At 45.2% G+C, this 20,830-nt stretch overlaps 2 protein-coding genes across 3 annotated transcripts; one reads left to right on the top strand and one right to left on the bottom strand.

Annotated features, from left to right (window-relative positions):
• Positions 1-4,165: 4,165 nt before the first annotated feature.
• mrpl12 (mitochondrial ribosomal protein L12) lies at positions 4,166-14,552 on the bottom strand. 2 transcript variants are annotated; one of them, XM_029729140.1, is made up of 5 exons: positions 14,349-14,550; positions 11,432-11,624; positions 6,272-6,346; positions 5,375-5,512; positions 4,166-4,429 (listed from the first exon to the last, which is right to left on the bottom strand). In XM_029729140.1, the coding sequence occupies exons 1-5, from the start codon at positions 14,405-14,407 to the stop codon at positions 4,313-4,315; spliced, it is 582 nt and encodes a 193-aa protein (XP_029585000.1). In that variant the 5' UTR covers positions 14,408-14,550; the 3' UTR covers positions 4,166-4,312. The 2 variants fall into 2 exon arrangements, with proteins under 2 accessions (XP_029585000.1, XP_029585001.1); XM_029729141.1 differs by lacking the exon at positions 4,166-4,429 and adding an exon at positions 4,919-4,960 and having other exon boundaries at positions 14,349-14,552.
• A 907-nt stretch (positions 14,553-15,459) lies between these two features.
• Positions 15,460-20,830, top strand: zgc:103625 (methyltransferase-like 26 B). Its single transcript, XM_029726886.1, has 7 exons — positions 15,460-15,595; positions 15,796-15,998; positions 19,770-19,932; positions 20,084-20,143; positions 20,248-20,315; positions 20,461-20,539; positions 20,690-20,830. Exons 2-7 carry the CDS (start codon positions 15,799-15,801, stop codon positions 20,735-20,737), a joined length of 618 nt encoding a protein of 205 aa, XP_029582746.1. The 5' UTR covers positions 15,460-15,595; positions 15,796-15,798; the 3' UTR covers positions 20,738-20,830.

Genomic DNA, 20,830 nt, shown 5'->3' with positions numbered 1-20,830 from the left:
CTACAGTACTGGGTTCTGACCTGTAAGAGGGCTTCAACAGAACAGTGGACCCAAAGATGTCGAGGGTTCAGAAAAACATTCTGAACCCGGCTTGACAGAGGTCAAATGGACATGGACAAAGGTTTTCACAAACAACAAGGTCATTTCTCACATTCTTACACAGCTATGATTAAATTGTGTTTAGATATAATACAGGTGCAACATGTCATGGATCTGTGTTGAACTGGCCTTGGGGCCCATCTGGTTAAGAACAGCATGGTTTTCATAAGCTGTCAGTGGTATGAGGTAACATGGCAGCAGGGCAGCAGACAGAGAAGATACACAGAAACACATGGTGCAAGAAATAGTAACTAGACACCCACTCCTTCTCTCCCACCCCTGACTGTCACTGCATGAAGAGCAGCGACACACCACCACTCCTCCCCCCTAGCCTGGCCTGGGAGAGAGGCTGGGTGACAGAGGATCCTACAGGAGGGTGTTCTACCTGAGAGAGAGAGAGAGAGAGAGAGAGAAAGCCTGGGGCTCTGCGTGTGGGTGACAGAGGATCCTACAGGAGGGTGTTCTACCTGAGCCGTTAACCAGACAGTTAAACACCGCCTCCCTCCAGCTGGAGAGCTCTGTTGGGGGTGCACGTGCACAATGAGAGTAGTAACACAAAATCTGAAATTTTATTTTACATTTGAGTCATTTAGCAGATGCTCTTATCCACAGCATACTGGTCCTCCGTGTGAATTGAAAACCCACAACCCTGGTGTTGCAAGCACCATGCTCTACCAACTGATCCACACTGGATCCACAACCCTGGTGTTGTAAGCCCCATGCTCTACCAGCTGATCCACAACCCTGGTGTTGTAAGCCCCATGCTCTACCAACTGATCCACACGGGACCCATAACTCTGGTGTTGTAAGCACCATGCTCTACCAACTGATCCACACGGGACCCACAACCCTGGTGTTGTAAGCACCATGCTCTACCAACTGATCCACACGGGACCCATAACCCTGGTGTTGTAAGCCCCATGCTCTACCAACTGATCCACACGGGACCCACAACCCTGGTGTTGTAAGCCCCATGCTCTACCAACTGATCCACAACCCTGGTGTTGTAAGCCCCATGCTCTACCAGCTGATCCACAACCCTGGTGTTGTAAGCCCCATGCTCTACCAGCTGATCCACACGGGACCCACAACCCTGGTGTTGTAAGCCCCATGCTCTACCAACTGATCCACACGGGACCCACAACCCTGGTGTTGTAAGCACCATGCTCTACCAACTGATCCACACGGGACCCATAACCCTGGTGTTGTAAGCCCCATGCTCTACCAGCTGATCCACAACCCTGGTGTTGTAAGCACCATGCTCTACCAACTGATCCACACGGGACCAACTGACGACAGTTAAAATCTGACGTTGCATCACCAGTGGTCTCGATTTTCTAAATGATGGCTGACCACCAAATTTATTATATTTTTTTATAAAAAAGTAAATAACATTTAACTTTTGTACCATTTCCAGTCACTTGGCATGAAAAATAGGACGGATGATGAGACGGATGACGAGACGGATGATGAACCCCATCACCACAAGTAAATACTACACCCAGCTCCATAGAGAGAAGGAAGTGTTGGCCTAGAACTGCAGGGAGCTTCTTCTGTATGCAGACTGTTAAAACTATTAGTCTGGGACATGGATGGGCAACTTTGATTGGGGTGGGGCCACAAAACAATCTGAAATCATCATGAGAGGCAGCAGCTCGAAGGTCTTTGTACCCACACATGCAGTCAGTACCAGCCCCAGCCTTTAGGGGGCCCTAAGCAACATTCCAGGTCGCCATACATGCAGTCACTACCAGCCCCAGCCCTGGACCTACAAAACCAGGCAGGGCTGCCAGTTGCCCTGGTCTGGGAGAATCAGCACAGCTCTCTTCTGCCTCCTAGTGGCTCTTTTACAAATTAAACTTTGTTTCAAATTCTAATGAATCCAAAATATGGATGTCTAACACCAAACAAAGCTTTACATAAAATATAAATATGTAATCACATCATTATGAATACATTTCACATAGGTACTATTTAATAATCCCTCATAGTCTTTACAGCACAATCTAATATGTCAAATGTGATCCAATATAAGATTATATTCAACCAACCAAAGAAATGTAACTTGTATTTTTATTTGAATCACTTCATCATTGATCCTATATCATCCATACAGTATAAAGACCAGGGGTTGGAACCAACATTATTTCCCCAATCGTTTCGTTCTGAACAGAAAAAACAAAACAAACTGTTCCGTTCCACTGTTCCGACCAGCAAAATAAAGTTCTGAACCGGTTCAAACCAAACAGAGGTACCGGTTTATAGCGTTCCTTTCTGTTCCTTTTTTAACCTTTAAAATCATTAAAAAATGTTTTACATTTAGCCAATTAAATGACTTCACCAATCAGTGTGGATAGAGCAGGCAAGCTAGTTGTTTACACGCGTGATGGACAGAAGAGTGTAGCCTATTGGCGCAAGATGCGGGTTGAGGAGGAGGCTTGAAGCGCCGGGCATCGTTATGACATGCGTTATCGGATTTATGTCCACAGAATTATGCCTAGGAGTAGTGGCTTCTATGGAGGAACTTTGAATGTCCTTTGAGCTAGCTAGCTAACAAGCTTGTGTGTGCAGAGCGGCACCAGACTTAAAAAACACGTCTTATATTTTTGTAGTTAATAAACACAATGTGAAATGTGATAACTAGGCCTATAGTATCCTTAACTAGCATCAAAAAAGTTAATAAATTCTTCTCTAGCTAATTAAAAATCTCTCCCCCTATCTTCTGAATCACGATTGTAAGTCAGTACAGTAGCCTAGCTTTTGGGGGGGGGGGGGGGGCAGGTAGCCTAAACATGCACACACACACTGGTAAAGATTTTCAGCTTGCAGGCAGATACTGGAATATGTTTCTGAGTGACAGAGTGAGGGCTTTGCCTAGGCACTTTGTTGCATTTTTTGTGAGAGTAGAAACAACGCCTGGAATGTAAAAGAACGTTATTAACCGGTTCCCATGCTTTTAAAATAATGGTTCTGTTCCGGAACAGTATGGATCACTTTCGTTCCAGGTTCCGTTTCTGCTACTTGAAAAAATGTTTTTCAGTTCTGTTCCCTGAACCGGTTCCAACCCGTAATGAGGACACAGCTCCGTTCTCCTGGTTCTAGATAACACGGTAACCTTGGTAACCATGTCTCCCTACCAGTCAGGGGGAGGGTTTCTAAAAAAGATTTGTTGCGAACGTGGTACCTCAGTCCTCTTGATGACCCAGACTCACACCACTCATAGAACAACCAGCAAAGTGTTGATTTGACGAATTTGGTTCATTAACGCACATAAGATACCAGCGGAGGCTGGTGGGAGGAGCTATAGGAGGACAGGCTTATTGTGATGGCTGACATGGAATTAATAGAATGGTATCAATACAAAGATATGGAAACCACCTGTTGGACTCCATTCCATTTATTCCATTCCAGCCATTACAATGAGCCTGTCCTCCTATAGCTCCTCCCACCAGCCTACTCTGGAGAATACAGACAGTCAAACGTAGGTATTTCAATGGTCACTGTGGAGGCTGGGTTGTCAGGAGAAATAATATGCCACGTTAGCTACGAGGCTTTCAGGGCAACTCACCACCAGACGAATACACAGACAGACAGGAGGCCCAGGGCCAGCTTGACTGCAGCCCAATGGGCAAAAGTGCCAGACTGATAGATGGGCAAAAGTGCCAGACTGATAGATGGGCAAAAGTACCCATTATCAACCCTTCTCCTGTACCCTCATATTCCCAGTCATGGACTTTTAAACATCGGGCTGATATAAACATTGGCTTGAGGGAGTTTGAGTTTCCACCACTGTTAAATCAATGCGAGAAGGAACGCAAGAGAAGTGCACACTTCGGGAGAAGGATGGAGAATTGGGACAGAGCCAGCCAGACAGATGAACAAACAAGACAAATGGGAGAGTAAATTTAGGAGCGGCCGGGCGGCGGGCGAGTGTGTTCAGGCTTTGAGCCTGAGGAGTTCAGTCTGAGTTAGTTTCCCCCGCCCCGCTCCGCCCCGCCCCGCCCCTCCCCGCCCCGCCTCACACCGTCCAGTTGGTAGCAGGTACAGCAACGTTGTCAAAAGGCAATTTTTAACTTTCCAAGGTACTGGTTCCTTTGTTGTTTTACTGCTGTAGAAAACAGAAAGATAGTCAGAAGACGGGAGTAACCGCAGCCAGACGGTGGATGGGTGTGGTCAGTCGGCTGGAGGCAGGGATGGAGAGAGGAGGGACGTTCTACTCCAGCACCACAGTGCCTCCTGCTGTCTCCAGGGCTGTCTTCAGCTTCTCCGCCTCCTCTTTGGACACATTGGCTCTGATCTCCTGGGGGAGGGACTCAACCAACTTCTTAGCCTGGTAGAGGACAGAGGAGATCAGTGATCTATAGTAGTAACATTAACACAAAGCAAGCACCTTCTTAGCCTGGTAGAGGACAGAGGAGATCAGTGATCTATAGTAACATTAACACAAAGCAAGCACCTTCTTAGCCTGGTAGAGGACAGAGGAGATCAGTGATCTACAGTAACATTAACACAAAGCAACCAACTTCTTAGCCTGGTAGAGGACAGAGGAGATCAGTGATCTACAGTAACATTAACACAAAGCAACCAACTTCTTAGCCTGGTAGAGGACAGAGGAGATCAGTGATCTATAGTAACATTAACACAAAGCAACCAACTTCTTAGCCTGGTAAAGGACAGAGGAGATCAGTGATCTATAGTAACATTAACACAAAGCAACCAACTTCTTAGCCTGGTAAAGGACAGAGGATATCAGTGATCTATAGTAACATTAACACAAAGCAACCAACTTCTTAGCCTGGTAGAGGACAGAGGAGATCAGTGATCTATAGTAACATTAACACAAAGCAACCAACTTCTTAGCCTGGTAAAGGACAGAGGATATCAGTGATCTATAGTAACATTAACACAAAGCAACCAACTACTTAGCCTGGTAGAGGATCTATAGTTACATTAACACAAAGCAACCTCCTAGACGGACATGACCGTATGTCTTTCAGAGTAAGAAACAGAAGGAGGATTATACAGAGGACAGAGAAGTCAACCAACTTCATAACCTACTACATACATAAAGAGAGCAGTACCATAGAGTGAAAGGCCTCCAACCCAAAGCTATCCTATGTCTCAGAGTGATTTCACTGTGTGTCCTTTAAGCGTGGACACCGGAGCAGGTGTGGTCAGAGATGAAATGGACAAATGATTACAGAGACAGGAAAGAAGTAAAGAATCATGGTCTGGCTGTGACATCACACGGAGAAAAACAGGAAGAGCATCTGACCTGCACCAGGTTCAAGCCTTGGATGCAGTTCTTCACTTCTTTAATGAGTTTCACTTTCTCTGCTGCCTTCAGTTCTGTCAGTTTTACTGTGAAGTGTGTCTTCTCTTTCTTGACCGGTGCCATGTCCTCTTCCACTGCCTATAGGAGCAGAATGAATACAATGCAAGGTCAGAACATGCTCTATGTATGCCCCGAGGACACTACACGGCATGTTTGTGTGTACAGTCAAGCAGAACGATTGCATTGCAGTAAAGAAGCTTACATTGGGAATTGAAACTAAATGAGGTTAAAGCATTTATAGATAGAAGGCCAATGAGCTCTGCAGAGGTACCTCCTAGATCAAGTCATGTAGGGTGGGGTAAGGGGTAACCACGGGGCATCGCGTAAGGGGTAACCACGGGGCATCGCGTAAGGGGTCACCACGGGGCATCGTTTAAGGGGTCACCACGGGGCATCGCGTAAGGGGTAACCATGGGGCATCGCGTAAGGGGTAACCACGGGGCATCGCGTAAGGGGTAACCACGGGGCATCGTTTAAGGGGTCACCACGGGGCATCGCGTAAGGGGTAACCATGGGGCATCGCGTAAGGGGTCACCACGGGGCATCGCGTAAGGGGTCACCACGGGGCATCGCGTAAGGGGTCACCACGGGGCATCGCGTAAGGGGTCACCACGGGGCATCGCGTAAGGGGTCACCACGGGGCATCGGGTAAGGGGTAACCACGGGGCATCGGGTAAGGGGTAACCACGGGGCATTGCGTAAGGGGTAACCACGGGGCATCGCGTAAGGGGTAACCACGGGGCATCATGTAAGGGCAGGCTAACCAATGCAGGTAAAGAAGCTTGATAAACGTATTGAATAAAACACAGAAACACACTGAAACAATCCCTGTCTTACCAGAGCTGCAGGTGCTGCTGCTGCAGTCATGGCTCCCATTGGCATCATCCCAACATCCTGGATATTCAGGGTTTTCTGGGACAAAAATGAAACATACTTTATTGAGAAGTCATTGAGCAAGTCAAATGTTATTCATCACATGCTTCATTAACAACAGGTGTCGACCAACAGTGAAATGCTGACTTAGACCTTCCCAACAATACAGAGAGAAAGAAAACAGAGAAATAATAGAAAAGTAAAATAAGTAATAATAAATACACAATAATGATAACATGGCTTTATACACGGGTTACCAGTACATATTACTAGGAACAAAGAGACAGAAAATAAACAGTAGCAGCAGTGTTGGGGCGGCAGGTAGTCTAGTGGTTAGAGTGTTGGGGCGGCAGGTAGTCTAGTGGTTAGAGTGTAGGGGCGGCAGGTAGTCTAGTGGTTAGAGTGTTGGGGCGGCAGGTAGTCTAGTGGTTAGAGTGTAGGGGAGGCAGGTAGTCTAGTGGTTAGAGTGTTGGGGCGGCAGGTAGTCTAGTGGTTAGAGTGTTGGGGCGGCAGGTAGTCTAGTGGTTAGAGTGGAGGGGCGGCAGGTAGCCTAGTGGTTAGAGTGTAGGGGCGGCAGGTAGTCTAGTGGTTAGAGTGTTGGGGCGGCAGGTAGTCTAGTGGTTAGAGTGTTGGGGCGGCAGGTAGTCTAGTGGTTAGAGTGTTGGGGCGGCAGGTAGTCTAGTGGTTAGAGTGGAGGGGCGGCAGGTAGCCTAGTGGTTAGAGTGTAGGGGCGGCAGGTAGTCTAGTGGTTAGAGTGTAGGGGAGGCAGGTAGTCTAGTGGTTAGAGTGTAGGGGCGGCAGGTAGTCTAGTGGTTAGAGTGGAGGGGCGGCAGGTAGCCTAGTGGTTAGAGTGTAGGGGCGGCAGGTAGTCTAGTGGTTAGAGGGGCGGCAGGTAGTCTAGTGGTTAGAGTGGAGGGGCGGCAGGTAGTCTAGTGGTTAGAGTGTTGGGGCGGCAGGTAGTCTAGTGGTTAGAGTGTTGGGGCGGCAGGTAGTCTAGTGGTTAGAGTGGAGGGGCGGCAGGTAGTCTAGTGGTTAGAGTGTAGGGACGGCAGGTAGTCTAGTGGTTAGAGTGTTGGGGCGGCAGGTAGTCTAGTGGTTAGAGTGTAGGGGTGGCAGGTAGCCTAGTGGTTAGAGTGTAGGGGAGGCAGGTAGTCTAGTGGTTAGAGTGTAGGGGCGGCAGGTAGTCTAGTGGTTAGAGTGTAGAGGCGGCAGGTAGTCTAGTGGTTAGAATGTAGAGGCGGCAGGTAGCCTAGTGGTTAGAGTGTAGGGACGGCAGGTAGCCTAGTGGTTAGAGTGTAGGGACGGCAGGTAGCCTAGTGGTTAGAGTGTAGGGACGGCAGGTAGCCTAGTGGTTAGAGTGTAGGGACGGCAGGTAGCCTAGTGGTTAGAGTGTAGGGGCGGCAGGTAGTCTATTCGTTAGAGCGTTGGACCTGTAACCAAAAGGTTGCTAGATCGAATCCCCGAGCCAACAGTTCTGCCCCTGAACAAGGCAGTTAACCCACTGTTCCCTGGTAGGCCGTCATTGTAAATAAGAATGTGTTCTTAACTGACTTGCCTAGTTAAATAAAAAATAATAACACAAAATGTGATGAGTCAAAAGAGTTGGAGCAAAAAGGGTCAATGCAGATAGGGTAGCTATTTGGGTAAATATTGAACTGACTAACTATTTAGCAGTCTTATTACTTGGGGATAGAAGCTATTCAGGGTCCTGTTGGTTCCAGACTTGGTGCACCAGTACCACTTCCCGTGCGGTAGCAGAGAGAACAGTCTATGACTAGGGTGGCTGGAGTCTGACCATTTTTAGGGCCTTCCTCTGACACCGCCTGGTATAGAGGTCCTGGATGTCAGGGATCTCGGCCCCAGTGATGTACTGGGCCGTACGCACTACCCTCTGTAGCGCCTTGTGGTCGGATGCCAAGCAGTTGCCATACCAGGCGGTGATGCAGCCAGTCAAGATGCTCTCAATGGTGCAGCTGTAGAACTTTGAGGGTCTGAGGCTCCATGCCAAATCTTTTCAGTCTCCTGAGGGGGAAGAGGCATTGTCGTACCCTCATCACGACTGCGTTGGTGTGTGTGGACCGTGATAGATCCTTAGTGATGTGGACACCGAGGAACTTGAAGCTCTCGACCCACTCCACTACAGCCAGGTCCATGTAAATAGGGGCGTGCTCAGCCCTCTGTTTCCTGTAGTCCACAATCAGCTCCTTTGTCTTACTGACGTTGAGGGAGAGGTTGTTGTTCTGGTACCACACTGCCAGGTCTCTGCTAGAGAGCCAGTACTGCATGCATCAAAACTTTGTTCATTTGCACAATGTCTTTCGTCCACATATTCACCTGTAAATGAGATGACGGTGTTGATGTGAACCATGACCAGCCTTTCAAAGCATTTCATGGCTACAGATGGGAGTGGTACAGGGCAATAGTCATTTACACAGGTGACCTTGGCGTTCTTGGGCACAGAGATTATGGTGGTCTGCTTAAAACATATAGGTATTACATACTAGGTCAGGGAGAGGTTGAAAATGTCAGTGAAGACACTTGCCAGCTGGTCAGTGCATGCTCTGAGTACACGTCCTGGTAATCCGTCTGTGAATGTTAACCTGTTGGGGCTAGGGGGCAGTATTTGCACGGCCGGATAAAAAAACGTACCCGATTTAAACTGGTTACTACTCTTGCCCAGAAACGAGAATATGCATATAATTAGTAGATTTGGATAGAACACACTCTCTACAGTTTCTAAAACTGTTTGAATGGTGTCTGTGAGTATAACAGAACTCATATGGCAGGCCAAAACCTGAGAAGATTCCATACAGGAAGTGCCCTGTCTGACAATTTGTTCTCCTTCTGTTGCATCTCTATCGAAAATACAGCATCTCTGCTGTAACGTGACATTTTCTAAGACTTCCATTGGCTCTCAGAAGGCGCCAGAAAGTGTCATGGGGTGTCTGCAGTCTCTGGGCGAAGTACAGCAGCTCTGTTTGTGAGTGGTCAGCCTGGGAACAGTGAGACTGAGAAGCGCGTTCATGAGAATTCTCAATTTTTTTCTTTCAGCCTTTGAATGAATACAACGTCGCCCGGTTGGAATATTATCGCTATTTTACGAGAAAAATAGCATAAAAATTGATTTTAAACAGCGTTTGACATGCTTCGAAGTACGGTAATGGAATATTTGGATTTTTTTTTGTCACGAAATGCGCTCGCGCGTCACCCTTCGGATACTGACCTGAACACAAGAACAAAACGGAGGTATTTGAATATAACTATGGATTATTTGGAACCAAAACAACATTTGTTGTTGAAGTAGAAGTCCTGGGAGTGCATTCTGACGAACAGCAAAGTTAATCCAATTTTTCTTATAGTAAATCTGAGTTTGGTGAGGGCCAAACTTGGTGGGTGTCAAATTAGCTAGCCGTGATGGCCTGACTATGTACTCAGAATATTGCAAAATGTGCTTTCGCCGAAAAGCTATTTTAAAATCTGACACCGCGATTGCATAAAGGAGTTCTGTATCTATAATTCTTAAAATAATTGTTATGTATTTTGTGAACGTTAATCATGAGTAATCTTGTAAATTCACCGGAAGTTTGTGGTGGGTATGCTAGTTCTGAACATCACATGCTAATGTAAAAAGCTGGTTTTTGATATAAATATGAACTTGATTGAACAAAACATGCATGTATTGTATAACATAATGTCCTAGGTGTGTCATCTGATGAAGATCACCAAAGGTTAGTGCTGCATTTAGCTGTGGTTTTGGTTTTTGTGACATATATGCTTGCTTTGAAAATGGCTGTGATTATTTTTGGCAGGGTACTCTCCTGACATAATCTAATGTTTTGCTTTCGCTGTAAAGCCTTTTTGAAATCGGACAATGTGGTTAGATTAACGAGAGTCTTGTCTTTAAAATGGTGTAAAATAGTCATATGTTTGAGAAATTGAAGTTATAGCATTTTTTAGGTATTTGTTTTTCGCGCCACACGATTCCACTGGCTGTTGACTAGACAGGTTAACCTGTTTGAAGGTCTTACGCACATCGCCTACAGAGAGCATGATCACACAGTCATCCGGAACAGCTGGTGCTCTCATGCATGGTTCAGTGTTGCTTACCTCGAAGCTTAGCTCGTCTGTTAGGTTTGCGGCAAGGTTTCCCTTTGTAATCCGTGATCGTTTGCAAGCCCTACCACATCCTTCGAGCGCCAGAGCTGGTGTAGTCAGTGTGTATGCTGCCTGTCATCCATGGCTTCTGGTTGGGATATGTACGTACGGTCACTGTGTGGACAACATCGTCAATGCACTTATTAATGAAACCGGTGACTGATGTGGTAAACTTCTCAATGCCATTGGATGAATCCTGGAACGTATTCCAGTCTGGGCTAGTGAAACAGTCCTGTAGCTCAGCATCCGCTTCATGGGACCACTTCCGTATTGAGCGCATCATTGGGTACATCCCGTTTGAGTTTTTGATTGTAAGCAGGAATCAGGAGGATAGAGTTATGGTCAGATTTGCCAAATGGAGGGTGAGGGAGAGCCTGTTGGTGGAGTAAAGGTGGCCTGGAGTTTTGTCTCTAGTTTGTCTCCTCAAATTTTCTATGTAATAGTTGGACAAATTAAGTTGTAGCCTATTGTACAGGTAGCAGGTAGCCTAGCAGTTAACAGTGCTGGGCCAGTAACCGAAAGGTCGCTGGTTCGAATCCCCGAGCCGACTACGTGAAAAATCTGCCGACGTGCCCTTGAACAAGGCACTTGACCCCAATTGCTCCTGTAAGTTGCTCTGGATAACAACGTCTGGTAAATGAAAAAATATATATGTAATGTCAGATTTGCCTAATTATACTCAAGTACAGGCCAATGTGCTATATTCCAGGCTATGTACTATGTGTTATATATAGGACAATGTGCTATATTCCAGGCTATGTACTATGTGTTATATATAGGACAATGTGCTATGGCTATGTACTATGTGTTATATATAGGACAATGTGCATGGCTATGTACTATGTGTTATATATAGGCCAATCTGCTATAATTTATGGCACTGACTGTGTGGCACTGGATACGAGCGTCTGCTAAATGACTCAAATGTACATGTCGCCTTATGTTAATCTACATGTTCCAGTTCCATACCTTGAGTAGCTCATTGAGGTCTGACACCTCTAACAAGGTGAGGCTGGTGATGTCGTGTACCAGCTGGGTGATTTTGGGGGGGTACTGTTTGGGGGCTCCATCCAGAGGGGGGGCGGCGATGACATCAGAAAGGCTAGCTGGGCTGGTCCCGAGAGTTCGGAGGGCATATAGCGTTGGTGTCTGGAGCTCCTGCCTGTGGAAACAAATCATACAGTTAATGTATTTTTTTACTTAACCTTTATTTAACTAGGCAGGTCTGTTAAGAACACATTCTTATTTACAAAGCCGGATGACGCTGGGCCAATTGTGCGTCATCCTTTGGGACTCCCAATCACAGCCGGATGTGACGCAGCCTGGATTCGAACCAGATACTGCAGTGAAGCCTCTTGCACTGAGATGCAGTGTCTTAGACCACTGCGCCACTCGGGAGCAGAGACTTATGTATCATTCAATTAGAGGTCGACCGATTAATCGGAATGGCCGATTAATTAGAGCCGATTTCAAGGTTTCATAACAATCGGTAATCGGCATTTTTGGACACCGATTATGGCCGATTACATTTCACTCCACGAGGAGACTTCGTGGCAGGCTGACTACCTGTTACACGAGTGCAGCAAGGAGCCAAGGTATGTTGCTAGCTAGCATTAAACTTACCTTATAAAAAAACAATCAATCTTAACATAATCACTAGTTCACTACACATGGTTGATGATATCGAAAAGAAAGGAGGACCAAGGCACTCTTCATATAATTGATTAAAATGCCTTTATTAGTATGGCATGTTCAATAGAAACAATGTTTATAAAAATCCGATGCGTTTCGACTGCACATGGCTGATGATATTACTAGTTTATCTAGCTTATACTGCGTTGCATATAATCGATGCGGTGCCTGTTAATTTATCATTGAATCACAGCCTACTTCACCAAACGGGTGATGATTTAACAAGCGCATTCGTGAAAAAAGCGCTGTCGTTGCACCAATGTACCTAACCATAAACATCAATGCCTTTGTTTAAAATCAATACACAAGTATATATTTTTAAAACTGCATATTTAGTTAATATTGCCTACTACCATGAATTTCTTTTAACTAGGGGAGTTGTGTCACTTCTCTTGCGTTCTGTGCAAGCAGATAGATAAAATACGGAACGGTTCCGTATTTCACTGAAAGAATAAACGTTTTGTTTTCTAAATTAGTTTCCGGATTTGACCAAATTAATGCCCTAAGGCTCGTATTTCTGTGTGTTTATTATATTATCATTAAGTCTATGATTTGATATTTGATAGAGCAGTTTGACTGAGCGATGGTAGGCAGCAGCAGGCTCGTAAGCATTCATTCAAACAGCACTTTCCTGCATTTGCCAGCAGCTCTTCGCTGTGCTTCAAGCATTGCGCTGTTTATGACTTCAAGCCTATCAACTCCCGAGATTAGGCTGGCAATACTATAGTGCCTATAAGAACATCCAATAGTCAAAGGTATATGAAATACAAATGGTATAGAGAGTAATCGTCCTATAATTCCTATAATAACTACAACCTAAAACTTCTTACCTGGGAATATTGAAGACTCATGTTAAAAGGAACCACCAGCTTTCATATGTTCTCATGTTCTGAGCAAGGAACTTAAACGTTAGCTTTTTACATGGCACATATTGCACTTTTACTTTCTTCTCCAACACTTTGTTTTGCATTATTTAAACCAAATTGAACATGTTTCATTATTTATTTGAGACTAAATTGATTTTATTTATGTATTAAGTTAAAATAAAAGTGTTCATTCAGTATTGTTATAATTGTCATTATTACAAATATATTTTTAAAAAATCAGCCGATTAATCGGTATCTGCTTTTTTTGGTCCTCCAATAAATAGGTATCGGCATTGAAAAATCATAATCAGTCGACCTCTACATTCAATCCAGTGTTTCCTCTATAGCGCGGGCAACCCGTCCATCTAAGATAGTTTGGTTTCTAATGGTTTAAATTGACAGTTCTGGTGCAAATTAATTTACAACTATGCACTAATTAATTAGATTTAGGCTCCTGGATGTTGTATTAGGGGCCTTTTGAGTCCCATCTTGAAAAACCTCTAGGCCTAGGGAATGACTGATTCAATGTTGTCATAGATCTCTCAAAGATTCTTCAAATCCACCACCAGCTAGTAATCTAGCAGTAGCTAGTTAGCTGCTATTGTTCATCCTAATTTCCCACCTGGTTCAGTTGGGAAAGGGAATACCTAGTCAGTTGCACAACTGAATGCATTCAACCAAATGTGTCTTTTGCATTTTACCCCAACCCCTCTGAATCACTTGTACAACTGCCACAGTAAGGTTGACAAGATCATTATACAATGGTGGAAACCTATACAAATCAGCAATCAGAACCAGGAGGGAAGCTCTAGCAAGGTACAGGATATGACAACCATTTGTCAAAGTTAAACACAAATGCCATACAAGAAACACATGACCTTGACTGGCACATCTCATAAGGAAGGAACAGGGTGCATTAGGTCCATGGAACTGGCTACCGTTATTTACTGCTAACTGATCCTACTCGCTCTAGATTACAAGTTAGTTATCTGGTTTTGCAACACATCCCCCGTGACAGATTAATCCATTTGGCAGCAAGATTGTTCCTCCCTAGCTAGCTAACGAGGAATTGGTGGCATTGCGGTTGGCTAGCTAGCCGGCTGATCATAAAATCCGTTCACAAAGCAAATGAATGAGCCCAGGGTTATTATGTTAACAGCTCTATGTGACTCAGACTATTTGGGGCACAGAAATGGTTAATGCATGGCAAATTAGATAGCAATTATCTGCCCTTGACGCTTTTATCGTTAGCAAACCATCTAGCTCCCGTGTCCCACTTATAGAGTTTACACAAGCAGCTACGATCCCCGGTTATGGCACCCGCTTACCGATGCGTCTTTGCGGCGATTCGCAGTGCGGTCCGAATGCAATGTCTTGTGCAGTACATGTTTATTATTTGTGCCCCCGGATCTCCTATAGATACTTCCAATTCACAGTCACAGTGTAGCCTGTCAGTCCTGGTCCTTCTCCCTCAACAGCACATGGCGTCCTCCACTCTCTGTTACTGACCTACCCACAATGCATTGCATCGCAAACGAGTTGTAGTTCGACTAAATAACTTTATTAACAAAGTAGCTTTTGTCAATGTCTGTGTGTGCGTCTCTCTCTCTCTCTCTCTCTCTCTCTCTCTCTCTCTCTCTCTCTCTCTCTCAATTCAATTCAATTCAATTTACTTTTTGTGGTGTCTTTCCAATAGGTGATATATTTTTCTTTTTGTTTAGTGATGATTTGGTTGGGCCAGATTTTCTGAGTGCTGTCCCGAGGCTCTATGGGGTTGGTTTGGGTTAGTGAACTGAGCCTCAGAACCAGCTGGCTGAGGGGACTCTTCTCTGATTTCATCTCTTGACATTGTAGAGCTGTATGATGGAATGTTTTGGGGTCACTTGTTTTTGATGGTTGTAAAATTTGATGGCTCTTGTTTCTATTCGAATGAGGAGGGGGTATTGGCCCAATTCTGCTCTACATGCGTTATTTGGAGTTTTTCTTTGCACTTGCAATACAGTCTTGCAAAACTCTGCATGCAGTATTTCGATAGGATGTTTGTCCCATTTGGTAAATTCATTGTTAGAGATTGGACCACATACTTCACTGCCATATAGAGCAATTGGTTCTATAACTGATTGGAACATTTTGAGCCAGATTCTAATTGGAATTTTGATTTTGATGTTCCTTTTAATGGCATAGAATGCTCTTCTTGCTTTGTCTCTCAGCTCATTCACAGCCATGTGAAAGCTACCTGTGTTGCTGATATTTAGTCATAGATATGTGTAGTTTTGGTGTGTTCTAATAGAACTGTGTCCAAATAATTTATATTTGTCATCCTGATTTCCGGACCTTTTTTGGAATAACATTATATATATATTTTTTTAGGTTAACGGTTAGGTCTCTCTCTCTCTCTCTGTCTCTCTCTCTCTCTCTCTCTCTCTCTCTCTCTCTCTCTCACTAATGCTTTAAGAATCCTCTTAACCAAGTAATCACATGACCCATCTGCCCTATAGGCTATTAACCATCAGCCACCTCCCAGCCTACACCAATATGTCATGTCCTTAGCCTCTTCAGAGCAGCTCAAGAAAAGGTGAGTGTAAAACAGTACTATTTACACCAGAACAACAGTTGTATAATATATACATGAGTCTGTAATTGTTGTAGGTTCTCTCTCCCTTCCTCTCTCGCTCATGTAGCACAGATTGGACTGTGTGGTTGATAGTCTATGCATTATAGCCTTTCTCTCTCTCTCCCTTCCTCTCTCTGTCTCGCTCTCTAACCCCCCTCCAGACCATGCTAATCTCTCCTCTAGCAGACAGGAACCAGAAGGAGTTGTGTTCAGTGTTGTGTGATGTGTTGGAGGAGCAGTCTCACAGGGAACTGTTTGCCTTAGAGCTGGGCTCTGGCACCGGACAGCATGTGGTCAACTTCGCCATGGCCATGCCCTTCATCACGTGGCAACCGTCAGACATCAAAGAGGAGTCCCGTGACAGGTGGGCCCTGCTAGGACCAAATACAGTATATATTTGGTCCTAGCATATAAGTATGTGAACCCCTTGGCTGATGACTTCTCTAAAAGCTATTTGGAGTCAGGAGTCAGCTAACCTGGAGTCCAATCAATGAGACAAGATTGGAGATGTTGGTTAGAGCTGCCCTGCCCTTTAAAAAACACTCACAAAATTTGAGTTTACTATTCACAAGAAGCATTGCCTGATGTGAACCATGCCTCGAACAAAATAGATCTCAGAAGACCCAAGATTAAGAATTGTTGACTTGCATAAAGCTGGAAAGGGTTACAAAAGTATCTCTAAAAGCCTTGATGTTCATCAGACCATGGTAAGACACATTGTCTATAAATGGAGAAATTTCAGCACTGTTGCTAATCTCCCTAGGAGTGGCCGTCCTGCAAAGATGACTACTGCAAGAGTACAGAGCAGAATCCTCAATGAGGTTAAGAAGAATCCTAGTGTCTATATATATACACTGCTCAAAAAAATTAAGGGAACACTAACATAACACATCCTAGATCTGAATGAATGAAATAATCTTATTAAATACTTTTTTTCTTTACATAGTTGAATGTGCTGACAACAAAATCACACAAAAATAATCAATGGAAATCCAATTTATCAACCCATGGAGGTCTGGATTTGGAGTCACACTCAAAATTAAAGTGGAAAACCACACTACAGGCTGATCCAACTTTGATGTAATGTCCTTTAAACAAGTCAAAATGAGGCTCAGTAGTGTGTGTGGCCTCCACGTGCCTGTATGACCTCCCTACAATGCCTGGGCATGCTCCTGATGAGGTGGTGGATGGTCTCCTGAGGGATCTTCTCCCAGACCTGGACTAAAGCATCCGCCAACTCCTGGACAGACTGTGGTGCAACGTGGCATTGGTGGATGGAGCGAGACATGATGTCCCAGATGTGCTCAATTGGATTCAGGTCTGGGGAACGGGCGGGCCAGCCCATAGCATCAATGCCTTCCTCTTGCAGGAACTGCTGACACACTCCAGCCACATGAGGTCTAGCATTGTCTTGCATTAGGAGGAACCCAGGGCCAACCGCACCAGCATATGGTCTCACAAGGGGTCTGAGGATCTCATCTTGGTACCTAATGGCAGTCAGGCTACCTCTGGCGAGCACATGGAGGGCTGTGCGGCCCCCCAAAGAAATGCCACCCCACACCATGACTGACCCACCGCCAAACCGGTCATGCTGGAGGATGTTGCAGGTAGCAGAACGTTCTCCACGGCGTCTCCAGACTCTGTCACGTCTGTCACATGTGCTCAGTGTGAACCTGCTTTCATCTGTGAAGAGCACAGGGCGCCAGTGGCGAATTTGCCAATCTTGGTGTTCTCTGGCAAATGCCAAACGTCCTGCACGGTGTTGGGCTGTAAGCACAACCCCCACCTGTGGACGTCGGGCCCTCATACCACCCTCATGGAGTCTGTTTCTGACCGTTTGAGCAGACACATGCACATTTGTGGCCTGCTGGAGGTCATTTTGCAGGGCTCTGGCAGTGCTCCTCCTTGCACAAAGGCGGAGGTAGCGGTCCTGCTGCTGGGTTGTTGCCCTCCTACGGCCTCCTCCACGTCTCCTGATGTACTGGCCTGTCTCCTGGTAGCGCCTCCATGCTCTGGACACTACGCTGACAGACACAGCAAACCTTCTTGCCACAGCTCGCATTGATGTGCCATCCTGGATGAGCTGCACTACCTGAGCCACTTCTGTGGGTTGTAGACTCTGTCTCATGCTACCACTAGAGTGAAAGCACTGCCAGCATTCAAAAGTGACCAAAACATCAGCCAGGAAGCATAGGAACTGAGAAGTGGTCTGTGGTTACCACCTGCAGAACCACTCCTTTATTGGGGGTGTCTTGCTAATTGCCTATAATTTCCACCTGTTGTCTATTCCATTTGCACAACAGCATGTGAAATTTATTGTCAATCAGTGTTGCTTCCTAAGTGGACAGTTTGATTTCACAGAAGTGTGATGGACTTGGAGTTACATTGTGTTGTTTAAGTGTTCCCTTTATTTTTTTGAGCAGTATATATACTATATCTATATATATATATATACACACACATACAGTGAGGGGGGAAAAAGTATTTGATCCCCTGCTGATTTTGTACGTTTGCCCACTGACAAAGAAATGATCAGTCTATAATTTTAATGGTAGGTTTATTTGAACAGTGAGAGACAGAATAACAACAAAAAAATCCAGAAAAACACATGTCAAAAATGTTATAAATTGATTTATATTTTAATGAGGGAAATACGTTTTTGACCCCCTCTCAATCAGAAAGATTTCTGGCTCCCAGGTGTCTTTTATACAGGTAACGAGCTGAGATTGTGCTCCTAATCTTAAAGGGAGTGCTCCTAATCTCAGTTTGTTACCTGTATAATAGACACCTGTCCACAGAAGCAATCAATCAATCAGATTCCAAACTCTCCACCATGGCCAAGACCAAATAGCTCTCCAAGGATGTCAGGGATAAGATTGTAGACCTACACAAGGCTGGAATGGGCTACAAGACCATCGCCAAGCAGCTTGGTGAGAAGGTGACAACAGTTGGTGCGATTATTTGCAAATGGAAGAAACACAAAATAACTATCAATCTCCCTTGGCCTGGGGCTCCATGCAAGATCTCACCTCGTGGAGTTGCAATGATCATGAGAACGGGAGGATCTACACTACATGGGAGGATCTTGTCAATGATCTCAAGGCAGCTGGGACCATAGTCACCAAGAAAACAATTGGTAACACACTACGCCGTGAAGGACTGAAATCCTGCAGCACCCGCAAGGTCCCCCTGCTCAAGAAAGCACATATACAGGCCCGTCTGAAGTTTGCCAATGAACATCTGAATGATTCAGAGGACAACTGGGTGAAAGTGTTGTGGTCAGATGAGACCAAAATGGAGCTCTTTGGCATCAACTCAACTCGCCGTGTTTGGAAGAGGAGGAATGCTTCCTATGACCCCAAGAACACCATCTCCACCGTCAAACATGGAGGCGGAAACATTATGCTTTGGGGGTGTTTTTCTGCTAAGGGGACATGACAACTTCACCGCATCAAAGGGACGATGGACGGGGCCATGTACCGTCAAATCTTGGGTGAGAACCTCCTTCCCTCATCCAGGGCATTGAAAATGGGTCGTGGATGGGTATTCCAGCATGACAATGACCCAAAACACACGGCCAAGGCAACAAAGGAGTGGCTCAAGAAGAAGCACATTAAGGTCCTGGAGTGGCCTAGCCAGTCTCCAGACCATAATCCCATAGAAAATCTGTGGAGGGAGCTGAAGGTTTGAGTTGCCAAACGTCAGCCTCGAAACCTTAATGACTTGGAGAAGATCTGCAAAGAGGAGTGGGACAAAATCCCTCCTGAGATGTGTGCAAACCTGGTGGCCAACTACAAGAAACGTCTGACCTCTGTGATTGCCAACAAGGGTTTTGCCACCAAGTACTAAGTCATGTTTTCCAGGGGGGTCAAATACTTATTTCCCTCATTAAAATGCAAATCATTTTATAAAAATTTTTACATGAGTTTTTCTGGATTTTTTTGTTGTTATTCTGTGTCTCACTGTTCAAATAAACCTACCATTAAAATAATAGACTGATCAGTTCTTTGTCAGTGGGCAAACGTACAAAATCACCAGAGGATCAAATACTTTTTTCCCTCCCTGTATATATGTACCATGATCTATATAGATACCATGATATAGAGGCTCCAGTGGGTGTGATGTTATTTTCCAGTATCAGAGCCTACATAGCGGCAACCAAAGTGAAGACTGTGCTGCAGCCTGTGCACCTGGACGCCAGCGAACCCTGGGAGAAGTGGGCGGGCCTTCCACGCGGGGCCTGTGATGTCATCGTGGCCATTAACCTGCTTCAGTACAGTTCTTTCCAAACTGTAGAGGTAGGCCTTACACGTCAGATCATCCCATGGTCATCATTATACGTCTCATCTTTGGCTGTGAAGTTTTATGAATGCATGAGTGAAGATGTGTTAGTATAGTCACTTATAGCCAGTGTGGAGTGACAGTCTGTGTTTCTGTTTTTATTTCCAGGGCGTAGTCAAAGGATCAGGCCAGATCCTCAGACAAAATGGTCTCCTGATCACACATGGGGTAGGTATCATGGATGGAGAGGGGGGGTAATAAAGAGGACATTGATACTGTACATTTGTTTTAAGTGTTTAACGTCAGACACCTCTCTCTCTCTCGCTCCCCAGCCCTACGCCATCAACGGCACCATCACCCCCAGCTGTCTGGAGGACTTGGACCAGGAACTACGAGAGATGTGAGTTATTACATCACAGAGAGAGCTGGCCAATGTGGAGCTACTACCATATAGCTTCTAGCCATTAGTTCACTCAGGGTGAGGGTTATATCCATGAATCCAAACTATCATACTGTTTTACCATGTCAGTTCTGTTCCCCTACAGGAACCCAGGGTGGGGTCTACCAGACATCGACGTTCTGAGACAGCTGGCGTTTGGGAACGGGATGCGTATGGAGAGGATGGTGAGCCTCTTTAACCAGTCTGCTTGTGTGTATGTATAAACTAATGGATCTTTAAGGGTGGACTATACTGTACACATAGAAGGTATGTCTGCTGCTAGCTCAGTCCTTCTAAAAGGATGTTTAGGATCAAGTCTTCATTTGTTTTCCCAGATAGAGATGGAACAGTATAATAAATGCCTGGTCTTCAGGAAACGTTGACATGAAAACAGGACTTCTTCTGCATCTGAACAAACATCCTGATGACCCACATTTTAAACATCTATTTATGTAAATAAAGTACGTTATGCCAAA

This window comes from Salmo trutta, chromosome 32 (genome assembly GCF_901001165.1).
Source record: "Salmo trutta chromosome 32, fSalTru1.1, whole genome shotgun sequence".
Taxonomy (NCBI): Eukaryota; Metazoa; Chordata; class Actinopteri; order Salmoniformes; family Salmonidae; genus Salmo; species Salmo trutta.
This window is presented reverse-complemented; position numbering and strand designations above follow the sequence as displayed.

Coding starts and splice junctions, on each gene's coding strand:
- mrpl12 (XM_029729140.1), bottom strand. CDS start 14,407: ATGTACTGCACAAGACATTGCATTCGGACCGCACTGCGAATCGCCGCA. Junction 6,347..11,431: donor ACCTCAATGAGCTACTCAAG/GTATGGAACTGG, acceptor TTTTTGTCCCAG/AAAACCCTGAATATCCAGGA. Junction 5,513..6,271: donor CAGCAGCACCTGCAGCTCTG/GTAAGACAGGGA, acceptor CTGCTCCTATAG/GCAGTGGAAGAGGACATGGC.
- zgc:103625 (XM_029726886.1), top strand. CDS start 15,799: ATGCTAATCTCTCCTCTAGCAGACAGGAACCAGAAGGAGTTGTGTTCA. Junction 15,999..19,769: donor AAAGAGGAGTCCCGTGACAG/GTGGGCCCTGCT, acceptor GTTATTTTCCAG/TATCAGAGCCTACATAGCGG. Junction 20,540..20,689: donor GGATGCGTATGGAGAGGATG/GTGAGCCTCTTT, acceptor TTGTTTTCCCAG/ATAGAGATGGAACAGTATAA.